The sequence below is a fragment of the Peromyscus maniculatus genome, chromosome 6 (genome assembly GCF_049852395.1).
Source record: "Peromyscus maniculatus bairdii isolate BWxNUB_F1_BW_parent chromosome 6, HU_Pman_BW_mat_3.1, whole genome shotgun sequence".
NCBI lineage: Eukaryota > Metazoa > Chordata > Mammalia > Rodentia > Cricetidae > Peromyscus > Peromyscus maniculatus.
In genome coordinates, this window is record NC_134857.1 from 68777783 (window position 1) to 68793646 (window position 15864).

Consider the following 15864-nt stretch of genomic DNA (forward strand, 5'->3'; position numbering starts at 1 on the left):
CTGAGGTAGGAAGTTCTGTTGGTCATAGATAGGCCTTGTGCTCATTCCTCCAGGTCCATGATTCTCCCATTCTCCTAGTTCACCATGGGTATATATTCTCCCTTTGTGACACACAGAAGACAAAGGAAGGGGCAAGAAATGGACAAGTCTTAACAGAGAAGACGGAGAAAATGGCTCCTCTCTCTGTGAGGTCTCTGTAGAAAGAAGAGATCATACACCCCTTGCCCACAGAAGGGGTAGTGGGAGCAGGGATGAGAGTCAATACAGGGGTTGATGGCGTGCTGGCCAAGCCTGCATAAAGGCCCTATGTTTGAACCCTTGCACCACAGAAGCCAGGCCGGGTGGTGTACACTTACAATCGCGGTGTTTGAGGGGTAGAATTGGGAAACTCACAAGTTCAAGATCATCCTTGGCTATATACCAAGATTGAGACCAGCCTGAGCTACGTTAGAGCCTATCTCAAAATATATATACTTTTTAAAGATGCTATTCTAGACAGAAATGGGGTTCACATGTAGAGTGTAGTAAGAAACTCAGACTTTGAACAAACCAACTGAGCTAGAAGAAAGGAGGAGACTCCATTAAAGACCCACAGTGTAACTGAAGGGATGCATCCGGGGTCAGGTAAATCCCAGAAAACCAAAATGGAATGATGGGAAGAGAAGCTAGTGATTCTTCTGAGGAGGAGACTGATGTGCTAGTCATCTGAGGTTCCAGGGTTGCCTGCTGCTCCTAGCTTTTTCCCCTGGAGTTCTCTGATGCTTAGTGTTGGTTGATTGGGCTTGGCAGTCGTGACTAGGTATTGTGGACTTTAACTGCATGAATTGTCTTTGACTCCAGGAATGCCCTTCAACCAGCTGGGCACCCTTGCGGGCAGCAAGTATTACAATGTGGAAGCCATGTATTGCTACTTGCGCTGGTGAGTGTTGGCCAGCGCTTTCCCTAGCCCTGCGGTCCTGCTCTCCTATCTGTCACCCCTGACTTCCCACTCCCCATCTCTGTTTTTTCTGTCTTTTGCCAGCTTCTGGCTCAGATTGAGGTGTGCTAGATTGAGGGTCTTTTCACTTAGGGGTACGCTGACCCAGCCCTGCTGTGTTTTACAGAGCCACGTGGATTGACAGGTCCCTGGGACATTAAAGTAACAACACAGTGTAAATGGGAGATTGTTCTTGTGTTGTTTCCATGGGGGTTTGCTTGAGACAGGGTCTTGCTGTGTACCTGTGGCTGGCTGAAGCTGACTCAAACTTGCAGTGGTCCTTCTTCCTCTGTCTCTTGATTGCTGGATCATACGTATACATGTCAGCCAGGATTGCTGGCTTTCTCTAGAAGGAAATGAGTTTGTTTTGTTTTTCAAGACGGTTCTCTCTCTAACAGCTCTGGCTGTCCTAGAACTCCTTCTGTAGATTAGGCTGGCCTTGAGCTCACAGAGATCCTCCTGCCTTTGCCTTCTGAGGACTGGGATTAAAGGTGTGTGCCACCACCATCTAGCCTGTTTTGTTTTTTAATTCATTAAAAAATTTTTTTTTTTTTGTTTTCTTTTTCCTCTTTTTTGGTTTTTGGTTTTTTGAGACAAGGTTTCTCTGTGTAGCTTTGGAGCCTGTCCTGGATCTCACTCTGTAGCCCAGGCTGACCTTGAACTCACAGAGATCTGCTTGCCTCTGCCTCCCAAGTACTGGGATTATTTTTTTCTTCTTTTTTAAAGATTTATTTATTGTGGGCCGGGAGGTGGTGGCGCACGCCTTTAATCCCAGCACTCGGGAGGCAGAGGCAGGTGGATCTCTGTGAGTTCGAGGCCAGCCTGGGCTACCAAGTGAGTTCCAGGAAAGGTGCAAAGCTACACAGAGAAACCCTGTCTCGAAAAACCAAAAAAAAAAAGATTTATTTATTGTGTATACAGCGTTCTGTTTGTATGCATGCCTGTATGCCGGAAGAGGGAACCAGATCTCATTATGGATGGTTGTGAGCCACCATGTGGGTGCTGGGAATTGAACTCAGGTCCTCTGGAAGAGAAGCCAGTGCCCTTAACTGCTGAGCCATCTCTCCAGCTCCTGTTTTCTTTATTTTATGTGTATGAGTGTTTTGCCTACATGTATGTTTTTACTTTTCATGTATACCTGATGCACAAGGAGGTCAGAAGAAGGCATCAGATCCCTGAAACTAGAGTTATAAATGCTTGTGAGCTCCCTTGTGGGAGCTAGGAATTGGAAACAGAAGGAGCAGGAGTTCAAGGCCAGCCTTAGTTACATGTGACTGTCTCAAGGGGAAAAAAAAAAAAAAAGATAAACCTGTCATATAATGCCTAAGTTGTTGGTTTTGTAGTGAAATAGGTTTGCGTTGAAGCTTCAGCACTACCCTGTGCCAGGTGTGTAAGCACCTTGGGTAGTTTGTCCTTGCAGGCTCTTTTTCTTATCTTGTGTGTAGATGGTATTAGGGTGTGCTGTGTGCCTGACCCGGGTTAGGTGTTGCAGCATTAACAAAGAATGCAGATAAATACACTTAGTTGTATGTAGTAAATGCTTATAGGGTGCTGCCTTGTTTGCAAGTTGAGATAATATATTTAAGGGATGGTAAGTTAAACTTGTAACAAAGTAGGATTAATTGCTCCCTTTTATATAGAGAAGAAAGTAAGGAAAATAATACCTTTACTTGGATGAACCTGTGTGTGTGTGTGTGTCTGTCTGTCTGTCCATCCCCGTCCGTCCCTGTCCGTCTGTCCGTGTCCATACCCAAGTATGTAAAGAAATTGAGGCTGAAATCCCCTCTATTTACTAGTAATAGCTTCTTAAGGTCCCAGCAGGTGACCTTTCCATTTCCTCCTATTCCCTGTCCAGATGCAGTAGTTTACCCCTGTTTCTCCTTCAGCATCCAGTCAGAGGTGTCCTTTGAGGGAGCCTATGGGAACCTCAAGAGGCTGTATGACAAGGCAACCAAAATGTACCATCAGCTGAAGAAGTCTGAGACCAGGAAGCTGTCCCCCAGCAAAAAGCGGTAAGTGGGGCCTGAGGGGAGGGAACAGAGCGGTGGCGGCGGTGGGACCACAGAGACTGTAGACCATTCAACGTGTACTCTGGGTTCCTCTCGTTCCAGATGTAAAGACATTAAGAGGTTGTTGGTGAACTTCATGTACCTACAAAGCCTGTTACAGCCCAAAAGCAGGTGAGCAGGAGTGAGTGAACAGGATGGGGTCAGCAAGCCCCTGCCGTGGCTGCTCCTTACGTGGGTTAGGGAAGGATCATCTGCTGCACTGTGCTTCCTGTGGGAAAGGCTCACCGGTCGGTTGTTCATCTTTGGCGTCCCTCACGGTTGTGTCTGGGCCCATCCTGGCTGACACCAAGTGAGTGCTTACTAGATGCTGAAGTAGTGACTGACTGAATAGACACCCATAGCCTTTCCTGGGGGTTTTAACCCTGTTTCATGTGGGGTCTGAAACATTCTCGGTCATTATTTTGTTGTTTTTATCAGTAGAAGCAGGGCGCTGCTCACACTAGACAACTTCAATTTTATCTTTTGACATTGGTGCCCCCCCCCCCGCCCAAGTCCTCATAGTCTCTATAGGATCCCTTAGTGTTTCCTCTTTTTTTATTATTTTGAAAAATGGTGTTACTGGCCTGAAACTGACTGTGTACGTGTATGGATCAGTCTAGCCTTGAATTATCAGAAATCTGCTTGCCTCTGCCTTCTAAGTGCTGGCATTAAAGCCATGTACCATCATGCCTAGGTGACTCTGAGTGTGTTTGTTGGATGTGCCAGGGGTTGAGCCCAGGGCCTTATGCGCGCTTGGCCAACACGTGAACTACATCCTTAGTCTCTGACTTTCGGGTTGTCAGTTCTGTGCCACCCCACGCCATCACTGACATCACTTGTTCCTCCTTCCTCCCCATAGCTCCATGGATTCTGAGCTGACCTCACTTTGTCAGTCAGTCCTAGAGGATTTCAACCTCTGTCTCTTCTACCTGCCCTCCTCACCCAACCTTGGCCTAACGAACGAGGATGAGGAAGAATGTGAAAGTGGATATGCTTACCTCCCTGACCTCCTCATCTTTCAGATGGCCATCATCTGCCTTATGGGTGTGCACAGTTTAAAGAGAGCAGGTACTCGTACTGCACCCCTCTGCTCCCCACTGTCCTGTTGGCAGTGTGACAAGACTTCCTTCCACAAGTAGACCCTTCCTTGCGTGTGCGTGTGCGTGTGCGTGTGCGTGTGTAGAGGGAGGGCTGAGGAAGCCTGCCGATGGATCTCCTGTGAAGGAGGAGAGGTGCTTTGGGTTCTTATCTCTCCCCTAACCTCCTCCATAGACAGTCATGTACTCTCCAGGGCCCAGGCCTTGGGATCAGGGCACTTAGGAAGAATCTGGAAACCTTTCTGGCAGAGGTAGTGGGCGAGGCGGTGCTAGATGCTAAGACTCTTGGGTTACCAGGAGCAGTCTCAAAGCTCTAGTGAGATAGCTAGGGCAAGAAGATACACCCACATGAAAAGGTGTGGGGCGAGCTGGTATATTCTAGTTTGTGAGAAGGTGGATACTGTTCAAGAGACTTGAGAAACCTTTGTCAGGAACCAGCTCTGAGGAGTAGTTGGGCCATTGGATGAGCTGAGAGGTAAGACAAGTTGGAAGTGACGGTGCTTACTCCTGCTCTCCTGGTTTTAGGATCCAAGCAGTATAGTGCAGCCATCGCTTTCACCCTGGCCCTCTTCTCCCACCTCATTAATCATGTCAACATACGGCTGCAGGCGGAGCTGGAAGAGGGCGAGAACCCTGTCTCGGCTTTCCAGAGTGACGGCACAGGTCGGAGGCTGGGCTGGGCGGGCTGGGACTGGAGAGTCTGCATGGGACTGGGAGAAGGAGGGACTGCATCCCATGTGAGGGCTGCTGTGAGAGGGCCTGTTCCAGCTTACAGTTGTCTCCCGTGACTTTCCCCTTTCTACAGATGAACCAGAGTCAAAAGAACCACTAGAAAAGGAGGAGCCAGAGCCCGAGCCTCCCACTGTGGTGCCCCAAACTGAGGAGGGTAGAAAGAACCGTAAGCACTCCCGGCTCTCTTGTCTCCGTCGCCGTCGCCGCCACCATCCTCCTAAAGCTGGTGATGACAGTGACCTGAGTGAAGGTTTTGAATCAGACTCGAGCCATGACTCTGCCCAGGCCAGTGACGGCTCAGACAGTGGCTCTGATAAGAGCCTGGAAGGCAGGGGCACTGCATTTGATGCAGAGACAGACTCAGAAATGAACAGCCAGGAGTCCCGCTCAGACCTGGAAGACATGGAGGATGAAGAGGGGACAAGGTCTCCAGCCCTGGAGCCTCCTCAGGCCAGGTCAGAGGTGCCTGACTCCCTCAATGGCCCTCTGGTCCCCAATGAGGCAAGCATTGCCAGCAATCTCCAGGCCATGTCCACCCAGATGTTCCAGACAAAGCGCTGCTTCCGACTGGCCCCCACTTTCAGCAACCTGCTCCTGCAGCCCACCACGGAACCCAACAGTGTGTCCAGTCACAGGTCCTGTGTCAACGGAGATGTGGACAAGCCTTTAGAGCCAGGTACCTGAGTCTCTGCCTCCTGCTTGGGTGCACTTCTCCATACTATGGCTATGAGAGACCACCTTCTCTTAGAGTGACCTCACCCTTGGTGCTTCGCTGTCAGGAATCCTTTTCCACCGCACTGCCCTGTGGCTTTGAGCTCTTCTCTCCTTGTCGGCCATTGTATTTTCTTCCCTCAAGGCATCCAGCTCCCCCCAGGGGTCCCTAAAGCTGGGCATAGTGTTCTTGTCCGAGCAATACTTTGGAGGACACTCAAGTGTCATCATTGTAGAGGGAGCAATCTTCAACAGCAGCATCTGTGGGGCCTATTCTATGTCAAGCTCTAGGCTAGACTGTTTTAGAGTCGTCTTTTCTTTTTCTACTACTGTGCAGCCAGCCTAGGAGCTCATGCATGCTGGTCATGTGTTAACCACTGGGCAGCATCCCCAGTGGTTAGGGTGTGTTGTTTTGCCTTCAGCCTAGCAATCTGTAGTGGAAGAGCTGCCAGCCCTGTTCTTGGTTGTTTTTTGTTTTTGTTTTTTTTGGGGGGGGGTTGTTTGTTTGTTTGTTTAAGGTTCATTTATTTTATATGTATGAGTGCTCTCTTGACTTATGTCAGAAGAGGGCATCAGATCCCGCCATAGATGGTTGTGAGCATCATGTGGGTGCTGGGAATTGAACTCAGGACCTCTGGAAGAGCAGCCAGTGCCCTTAACCACTGAGCCATCTAGCTCGTCCCTGTTCTTTTTACTTTTTTTGTTTTGTTTTGTTTTTCAAGACAGGGTTTCTCTGTGTAGCTTTGCGTCTTTCCTGGATCTCACTCTGTAGACCAGGCTGGCCTTGAACTCACAGAGATCTGCCTGCCTCTGCCTCCGTCTGGCCTAAATGCGGTTTTTTTTTTTTTTTTTTTTTTTTTTTTAAAGATTTATTTATTTAGGGCTGGAGAGATGGCTCAGAGGTTAAGAGCACCGACTGCTCTTCCAGAGGTCCTGAGTTCAATTCCCAGCACCCACATGGTGACTCACAACCATCTGTAATGAGATCTGGCACCCTTTCCTGTGTACATAATAAATAAATCTTTAAAAAAAAAAGATTTATTTATTTATTATGTATACAGCATATATGACAGCAGGCCAGAAGAGGGCACCAGATCTCATTACAGATGGTTGTGAGCCACCATGTGGTTGCTGGGACTTGAACTCAGGACCTCTGGAAGAGCAGTCAGTGCTCTTAACCACTGAGCCATCTCTCCAGCCCCTAAATGCTGTTTTTAACCTCCAGACTTTGTATACAATGCCCCATTTGTCTGAAGGATGCAGAAGCCTTAATAAGGCCACTGCTTGGTTTTTGTTTGTTTAGTTTTTTAGTTTTTGTTTGTTTGGTTGTTTTGTTTTGTTTCAAGACAAAGTTTCTCTGTGTAGTCCTGGCTGTCCTGGAACTCACTCTGTAGACCAGGCTGGCCTTGAACTCACAGTGGTCTGCCTGCCTCTGCAACCCAAGTGTTGGGATTAAAGGTGTGGGTAACCTGTACCATCTGCTCCACTGCAGCCTCTACCCTCTCCTGTGAGACTTTACTGGCTTACTTGTCTTGAGATAGACTGAGCTTTAGGAGAACTAAATAATATGTCTTCTCTGTTTGTGTTCCTAATGCCTAACACAGTGCCTGGCATGGGGTGGAACTTTTGAGATTAAGAAATTTTAAATGAAGTCAGGTGTCGTGGCACACACTTTTAATCCCAGCACAAAGCTCTTAGGTCTGGTGCAGCGGGGCAGGGGTCTGACAGTGACTGAGACTGGGTGGGTGGAGTGGGTGGGTAGCATTCTCTGAGAGTACGGAAGCCTGTTGCCAAATGCTGCTCACTGCTTACCCCGGTTTTCTCTTCTTCGCCCCACCCCAGCTTCTGAGGATGGCTCTGAGTCAGAGGGGAGCGAGTCCAGCAGCCGCTCATGTCGCAATGAGCGCAGCCTTCAGGAGAAGCTGCAGGCCCTGATGGCTGAGGGCCTCCTTCCTGCTGTGAAGGTCTTCCTCGACTGGCTGCGGACCAATCCTGACCTCATCATCGTCTGTGCGCAGGTGTTGACCCACATCCTACATTGTCAGGGTCCACAAGGTTGGAAGGGGGATGAGATCAGAAGGAGCCTAAGCAGCCTGTCTGTGGTCTGCCAAGAGCCGGATTGGCCTGGCAGGAGTGGGTGTGATCTCTTCCCTCAAAGAACCTATGTCCAGGGGGTGGAGAGGAGGTTGCCAGTTCTGCTTCATTTTCCCAAAGCTGACTTAATACTGACATTGTGGGAAATGTTGGGGGCCAGACTCAGTAAACATGAAAGAATACAGAGGAAAAGAAGGCATCAAAGGCTGGGCGGCGGCGGTGGCAGCAGCGTGCACGCCTTTAACACCAGCACTTGGGGGGCAGAGGCAGGTGGATCTCTGTGAGTTTGAGGCCAGCCTGATCTACAGAGTGAGTTCCAGGACAGGCTCTAAAGCTACACAGAGAAACCCTGTCTCGAAACAAACAAACAAACAAACAAAAGGACAGTGCAGTAGAGGACAGCAACAGAAATGAAAACGGGCAAAGTTGGGCCTCTCCAGGCAGAGGCTGTGGCTTCGAGAGGCCCTCTTAGGAGCCATTCTTGTCAGACTGCTGCCGTCGGGGCTGGGTGGGGCCATGCCTGCACCCCACGAATCAGAGCTCCCATCTTGAGCTTGTTGTAGTCTTGTTTATTGTGAAGAGCCCTGTCCTTCCCTGTGAGTGTCCACTAGACAGGAGAAGCCAGCTCATGGGGCTTGCTTTCACACTCTCAGTCTGGAAAGGCCCTCCTGGGCCACACTGTCTTCTCTGACCTAATCTGTTTTCCCAATCCTGCATGCACTTCCTCTTGTTAACTCCTGTCCAGTCCCTCTGAGTCTCAGAACACAAGACCCTGGTGTGCTGCCTGCCTTGCTTTCCTGAACTGTCTGTCTGGAGGTTTTCTTTTTCTCCCCAGAGCTCTCAGAGTTTGTGGAACCGCCTGTCTGTGTTGCTGAATCTGTTGCCAGCAGCTGGTGAACTCCAGGATTCTGGTGAGTGGGCTCTAGGACTGTTCTCCTTCTCTCTTACTGGCCCCATCAAACCTGGTTGGTCCCCCTCTTCTAGCTTAGATTTGGGGGTGAGGAGCCTCCCCAGCACGTAGCAAGCAGTCAGTGTAGTTTCCACACCAGCACTGCTCCCGCTGAGCTGGTGTTCTGGTGTGCGAGGAGGTGTGCGCCGGGGAAGGAATGGGCTGGTGAGAGCAGAGGCGCCAGGCTGTCATGGCACCGTGCTGCCTGTAGGCGCTGAGGAGTGACACCATTGCTGGTCAGGTCATCCTCTACCACCTTCCCACTAGAAAACTCACCAAGAGCTTCCTTCCCAAGCTGACTGTCCTTGTTCTCTCCTCCTGCTTTCTCTGGCTCCAGCTCTGCTATCCTAGAGCTCCACCTGCATGGCCCGGTGTGTCTCTCTTCTTCCCTCCCTCCCACCTGCCGTTTGTCTTAGGGCTCTGTCCTGTCTCACCAGCCTGGTAACCCTATAGGAGGTTTGTATTTCCTGTGTGGCCATTCCCCAGGGCAGTGGTCTGATAGTCTCCTTCCTTCTGCCTAGGCCTGGCCCTGTGTCCTGAAGTCCAGGGTCTCCTTGAAGGCTGTGAGCTGCCTGACCTCCCTTCTAGCCTGCTGCTCCCAGAGGATATGGCGCTGCGGAACCTACCTCCTCTCCGAACTGCTCATAGACGCTTCAACTTCGATGCAGATCGGCCCCTGCTCAGTGCTTTAGAGGAGGTAAGGGACTTGCTTCCTGCCACAAGGCCAGGCCTTTGTCACATCCTGCAGCAAAGCAGGGTTTCTTGGCTGGGCAGGACACCTTCGTAGACCGGGAACACCCTCCGGGTGTTACCTTGACAGGCATCTTTCCAAGGTGTGCTACTAGTAGTGTGTCCTTTCTTCCCCTCTGTCTGCGGAGGGCAGAGCAAGTCAATCACGACTTGGAATGTTTCAGCTTCTTTGGGTCAGGCCAGAACTGAACATCTGTCTGACAGGCAGAGCTGAAAACATTTGGTCCACTTTGGTCAGCAGCTTTCTCTCTTGAGTCTATTACCACATAGGCCATTTGGGGGCAGCAAAGGGAAGCCAAGCAGACAGGCTACCAAGTTTCCTCAGCCTTTCTCCTGGCTGCTTTCTCCACAACCAGAGGCATGGCTGCACTTTTTATGTGTATTTGTTTTGTTTTTTGTTTTCTTTTTTCTTTTCTTTTCAAGACAGGGTTTCTCTGTGTAGTTTTGGAGCCTGTCCTGGATCTGTAGACCAGGCTGGCCTCGAACTCACAGAGATCTGCCTGCTTCTGTCTCCTGATTGCTGGGATTAAAAGCATGTGTCACCACCGCCCGACTCTGTTTTTATGTTTTAAGATAGGCCAGATTTTTTTTTATCTGAGGGGCATGAAGAAGGGCTTTACTGGCCAAAAAAAATTGAGAAGTGTGGGACTGGAGAGATAATGGCTCAGAGGTTAAGAGCACTGACTGCTCTTCCAGAGGTCCTGAGTTAAATTCCCAGCACCCACATGGTGGCTCACAACCATCTATAGTGGGATCTGGTGCCCTCTTCTGGCCTGCAGGCACACATGGAGGCAGAATGCTGTATACTTAGTAAGTAAGTAGATAGAGAGATAAATAAATAAAATTGAGAAGTGTGATCCTAATGTGTCTCTCATTTTTCATGGGAGGCACGAAGAGCCTTAGAAGAGATGGCTCTAGAACCTGTCTCCTCACTCCTGGGCTGCTGCCTTTTTTCCTTTTTTCATCCATTTTGTAGGACTGGGGATCAAACCCATGGCCCCACACCTGCTGGGCAGGCACTGTACCACTGAGCTCCACTGAGCTCTTAACCTCAGCCCCACTCTCTCTTACTTTTTCTTCAGCCCACGACCTGGCCCTCTGATCTCCTAGCAGTCTCCTTGTCCTGCTAGCCTCCTCTTTTTCTACAGTTAGTGCTTAGCGGGTCTGTATCTTGGTGCCCTTGCCCACTCTACAGACCACCTGCCTCTCCAAGGAGCCCTTGCTGCTGTGAGGTGGCTGGGTTGGCAGGGAGGCCGGAGGGTGAGGGTGAGGGATGTTGAGGAAGCTGCTGAGAGAGCCTGCTCACATTAGCTGGGTCTCTGTTCTCCCCAGTCGGTGGTGCGCATCTGCTACATCCGCAGCTTCGGGCACTTCGTTGCTCGATTACAAGGCAGCATCCTGCAGTTCAATCCAGAGGTCGGCATCTTCGTCAGCATTGCTCAGTCTGAGCAAGAGAGCCTGCTGCAGCAGGCTCAGGCCCAGTTCCGTATGGTGAGTCAGCCTTCCCTTCCTGGGAACGCTTCCCACTGGGCTTCCCGCAGAAGCAGTAAGGGGCTCGGGTGCACAGGCAGTTCTTATCTGAAGAACCAGGGAGCCAGTTCAGAGGCCCAGCGAGGCCTGAGGGTGGAGCTGCTAGGTAGGGCATGAGAGATACTCAAGTGCAGGAATACACAGAATTGGCTGTGAATGGGTAGGGGAGGAGATGGAGTGATGGTGCCAGTCGGCTCCTTGCCTGTGGATGCGCAGCAGGTGCTCCCACGCCTTCTTTTCACCGGAGGTTAAGACTTGGGAATGGAACAGAATGTAGAGTTGAAACATGGAGGAACTCTCTTGTTTCAGACATAGTCCCATCCAGAGAGCAAGCAGTGGCCTGTGATGCTCAGCACAAACACTGAGAATTCACTCTGTCAGGCTTGTCAGTTCGTTAGACACTGGGGTTAAGCAGTAAACATGGCGGTCTCTTCATTTGTGTGCCATCCGCTCCGTGAGCATTAGTGTGTGTCTCTCTGGGCATGAGCAGCCCTGGCGCAGTTGTCCTTCCTGAGCTGGAGTGTGGGTGTCAGGCATGAGAATTAGTCCCTCGTGTGTCAGCCAGTCTCCTCTCTGATCCGGCAGCTTCCTGACCTGAGTCCCTTTGCCGTGGACATTTTGACAGGCTGAAAGGGGAGCATGCTCACCCAGAGGCGCCTTCCTTGCTGCCTTAGGAACAAGCACCTTTTGTTAAAAGCAAGCTTTTGTGTTAAGGCTTTTGTTGTTATCCTGTACAGGAAGACAGGGGTGGGGTTACAAAAATAGTGAGGGAAGTCACACAGCTTTAAAATAAAAACTGTTGAGGGGACTGGAGAGATGGCTCAGCAGTTAAGAGCACTGACTACTCTTCCAGAGGACCTGGGTTCAATTCCCAGCACCCACATGGCAGCTCGCAGCTGTAACTCGAGTCCCAGGGGATCTGGCACCCTCATATCAATGCACATAAAATAAAATTTAAATAAAAGGTGGTAAGCTTTTGCCAGGCGGTGGTGGCACACGCCTTTAATCCCAGCACTCAGTGAGTTCGAGGACAGCCTGGGCTACAGAGTGAGTTCTTAAAAATAAATGAATGAATGAATGAGCGAATGAACAAACAAACAAACCAAGACGGTTGGATTTTCTGTAGGCATTTTCTCTAACTCACAGCTCCCAAAGAGGTAGGAGCCAGTGAGTACCTTCTTGTACCTTCTTGTGTGGTTCTGGATGCTGCAGGCCACACTGCTTCCTACTCTGCCTCTGTCACTGACTGACCCCAAGTTTGCCATCTCTTGTCACACACTGAGCACTCTGTGTGCTTAATCTGTTTTGCAAGTGCCCTATCATTTCACCCGCAGCCTTCCTGTGGCATGGGTGCCTGTGTCTTCATTTTATGTCTGGGAAAACTGTGGACAGTTCCAAGACACTAAAGTCAAATTGGGGACCAGGGCTCTGACCTCTTAGAGAAAACTTGAGTTCTTTGGTTTGTTTCAGTTTGAGACTTCTTAGCCATGCTACGATTATAGGCATATGCTACCATGCCTGGTGCCAACCATGAGCATTCAAACTGACTGTTCTGTGCAGCCCATATGCTCGCCAGGAGCTATTGTCCCATTGCCAAGTGGCTGCCAGGCTTAGGAACTCTCTCACTGGCCCTTCTGAAAAAAGGTTTTCCCTCAGAGGCCAGCAGACCCACATCTGTCTGAGCTGCTGAACTGACGATGACGTGCTTCCCCCTTCCTGCATTCAGGTGATTCCTCATGTGCACTGATCCCTCAGGGGCCTTGAGCCCCTTGTACAGGGGCCTTGAGTCCCTTTCTGGATCTCGGAGTTTCCCAGTGACGATTTAATATAAACAGTCGGGTTTATGGGCTCGATTCTGCAGTGAAAAAGAGGGGATTTTGTCCACTTGGTGTTCTCCATTTCTGTCTTCTGGCCAGCCTGTAAGGATGTGACCTTGTCAGCTTGGTTCTTCTTTCCTCCTCTACCAGTGCCCCCAGAGGGGCATGGTTGGCATTTGGGGCAGGGTAGTTGTTAACTGTGCAGGAGTCTGCAGGGTAGGAGTGAGTCGGGCCTAACCCTGGGGTAATTATCCAAACTGAGCACCTGGGATTGGTGTGTACTATTAACTATGGACTATCCATTTCCACCAATTCTGTGCGACACCCTCCGTGACATTTGGTGAAGTCTCTAACAGATCCTCGGCTTTCCACATTTTCTTACCTCCCTGACTCGTGAGGAGAACTAACCAGTCACTTTATAGACTTGTCTGGTTTGGTGTCATTAGCATGGCGTCTGAGGACAACTTGGCTGACCTCAGAGCCTTCAGTGGTGCCCAGTTACCTCACAGGACAGAGGTCTCACCCTTGTCCACATTGGCAATGTATGAAGAGCTTGGAACTTCATTTTGCAAACTGAAAGAATTCCAGATAAGGTGATGGTGGGCATTGGCAGCTTTGGAAAACTGTTGGGACTCTTGTGCGAGAGCAGGGACGAGTCAAGAAGGGCAGAGCAGCGTGGCTGAGAGCATCCTGTGCTCCTGCGGTAAGGGAAGGATGTTGGTGTGTCGTCGAGGTTCACTGGATTTAAGTGCTGAGAGAGGACAGACAGAGGCCACTTGAAGCGTTCTCATTTTGGCAGCTAGAGAGTCGCTTACCAAGCAGCAGCAGCAGAAGGCTGGGCGAGAGGAGGAGGGGACGGGACTGCTGGGCACAGACAGCGTGAGTGTGTCCTGGACAGCATGGGCAGGCCGAGAGCAGGCAAGGGTGTGTGTGGTTGGCATCCCCTGAGGGGGACCTGGCTAGAAGGAGCAGAGGAACCGAGGTTAGAGGAACCTGCCTAAGGCTCAGCAGGCAGGGTCGTACATGCTAGAAGTCCTCAGCTGTCTCCTCTCCATAGGACTCTAGCAGGCATGGCCCTACCGTGGGTCAGTCTTGAGGGTTGTAGAGGAAGCAGGAAAGACTCCTTTCCCGTGCCTCCCTCCCCTCCTGGAACAGGAGTGTCGGGACTTCCCACAGACTGTGTATCCAGTCCTCTGGAGTCCAGAGGAGGGAGGGCCACAGACCCTCTTCTCACAGCTGTGTTTCCTTGTAGGCAGAGGAGGAGGCTCGGCGGAACAGGCTCATGAGAGACATGGCTCAGCTACGATTACAGGTGGGCTGTGTGCACATCCTCCTGTTACTGGTCCATCTGCCCATTCTCAGATGATCCCTGCCGTGGCTCTGGACCGCTCCTCCAAGAGCTCTTTTTTGGCCTCTGGAATGTTCTCCCTGATGCTCAGCCTTCCTTCTGCTTTCTTTGTCTCTTTACCCCACGTTTATCTTCACCCCCTTTATGCTCAAGGTCACTGGTAGAAAGACTCCTCTGTCCCAGGAGCATTAGGAGGAGCCCTGTAAAAGCCACCTTAACACTGGCCTAGGGTCTTCTTACTGTCTCCTCGACCCAGCCTGCTGGGCTCTATGCAGTTCCAGCCACTCAGCCTTTTCTTCCCAGCTCGAGGTCTCCCAGCTGGAAGGGAGCCTGCAGCAGCCCAAGGCCCAGTCAGCCATGTCTCCCTACCTCATCCCCGACACCCAGGCCCTGTGCTACCACCTCCCTCTCATCCGCCAGCTGGCCACGAGTGGCCGCTTTATCATCATCATTCCCAGGACAGGTGAGTGTATTGGGGAGGTTGGGTGCAGATGGAGGGTGCCTTGGGATTGAGAAACCCTTATTCAGTGTCCAGTGTATATGTGGTCTTGGTCAAGTCCCACCATTTGTGAACTGCGCCTCAGCATAGGCATCTGTGCCAACATCACTGCAGAGATGTGGGCAAGTAAGTGAGAAGCCCAAGTGGAGGTGCTTGGTGAGCTGTCAAGCTGGCTGGTCACATTTTCAAAGAAGTGTCCAGAGTCTCGTGGGCATCACGGTCCTGCACCCATCTCCCACTCCCTGTGGACATCTCCTGCAGCGTGCTCTGCAGTCTGAGCTTACTGTCTTGTCCTTACCTATTCCTGCTCTGCCTACTAGTGATTGATGGCCTGGATCTGCTGAAGAAGGAACAGCCAGGGGCCCGGGATGGGATCCGGTACCTGGAGGCAGAGTTTAAAAAAGGAAACAGGTGAGGACCTAGGTCTGGCTGGGGCCTTTGTGCAACCTGAGGCCGTTATCTAGCTGTACTTAGGAGTTCTCGGCTCCCTGCAAGTAACGGGCCTCATCCGTGCTTCCTGTGCCGCTTTGGGAGGTCTCAGCTGCTAGGACAAGGAGGCTAGAAGAGCTGAAAGCCCTGAGGGGTCAGAGCTGCTGCCCTGTCTCTGAAGCAGAGTTCGCACAGCACCTGCTGGGGGAAAGTAGCAGTCGGGTCCCAGCTCTGGGCCGTGGCTCCTTTGAAGGAGCTGTTAGGCTTCCGTTGGAGACTGAAGGAGCAGGCTCCCTGTTTGTCCACTACGGAGGCTGTTTAAGCCACCCAGGGAGAAGCTGGAACTCAGCCCAGACCCCACCCTTCTAGCCTTTGGGGTGGAGGGAGCAGGAGAGGCGAGAGCTCCTCCTCTACCCTGCCTCTGGCCTGCCTGGCCAGGAAGCTACACAAGGCTGGTTTGTTTGGAGGTCACCCCCAGAAGCTCTGACTTGAAAGTGCTTCTACTGCCTTCCCAGCTCCTCCCCTGGGAAAAACCAGAAACTCGATGTTATCAGTAGAGAAAGCCAGCCTGGCATCCAAGAAACTGCTCCAAAATGACTCCAAACAGCCTGATGGGAGGGACATAGCTACCCTGTCTCCCAGAGTTGACACAGCCTGCCCAGCCACAATGGCCTGCTTTGTGTGAAGTGCCCTCCCTGTCCCTTTCTCCACCTCTGCGGTCTCCTTTGCAGATACATTCGCTGCCAGAAGGAGGTGGGAAAGAGCTTTGAGCGGCATAAACTGAAGAGGCAGGATGCAGATGCCTGGTAAAGTGTCAGCCCTCTCCCCGCAGAAACTGTCAGGAGCTGGCTCTGCCGGCCCCTCTGTGAACTACCCCACCCCTG

General features: G+C 51.1%; 1 protein-coding gene across 1 annotated transcript in view; it reads left to right on the forward strand.

Annotated features, from left to right (window-relative positions):
- The window catches only part of Smg5 (SMG5 nonsense mediated mRNA decay factor), a 30798-nt gene that overhangs the window by 13123 nt on the left and 1811 nt on the right, over positions 1–15864 (forward strand). The window contains exons 7-20 of the mRNA XM_006976385.4: positions 841–919; positions 2863–2988; positions 3088–3156; positions 3884–4092; positions 4647–4784; positions 4927–5529; positions 7407–7582; positions 8494–8569; positions 9129–9304; positions 10690–10848; positions 13957–14016; positions 14356–14515; positions 14872–14962; positions 15712–15786. Coding sequence (XP_006976447.1) covers positions 841–919; positions 2863–2988; positions 3088–3156; positions 3884–4092; positions 4647–4784; positions 4927–5529; positions 7407–7582; positions 8494–8569; positions 9129–9304; positions 10690–10848; positions 13957–14016; positions 14356–14515; positions 14872–14962; positions 15712–15786 — 2197 coding nt within the window. The remainder of the gene's footprint in view (positions 1–840; positions 920–2862; positions 2989–3087; positions 3157–3883; positions 4093–4646; positions 4785–4926; positions 5530–7406; positions 7583–8493; positions 8570–9128; positions 9305–10689; positions 10849–13956; positions 14017–14355; positions 14516–14871; positions 14963–15711; positions 15787–15864) is intronic.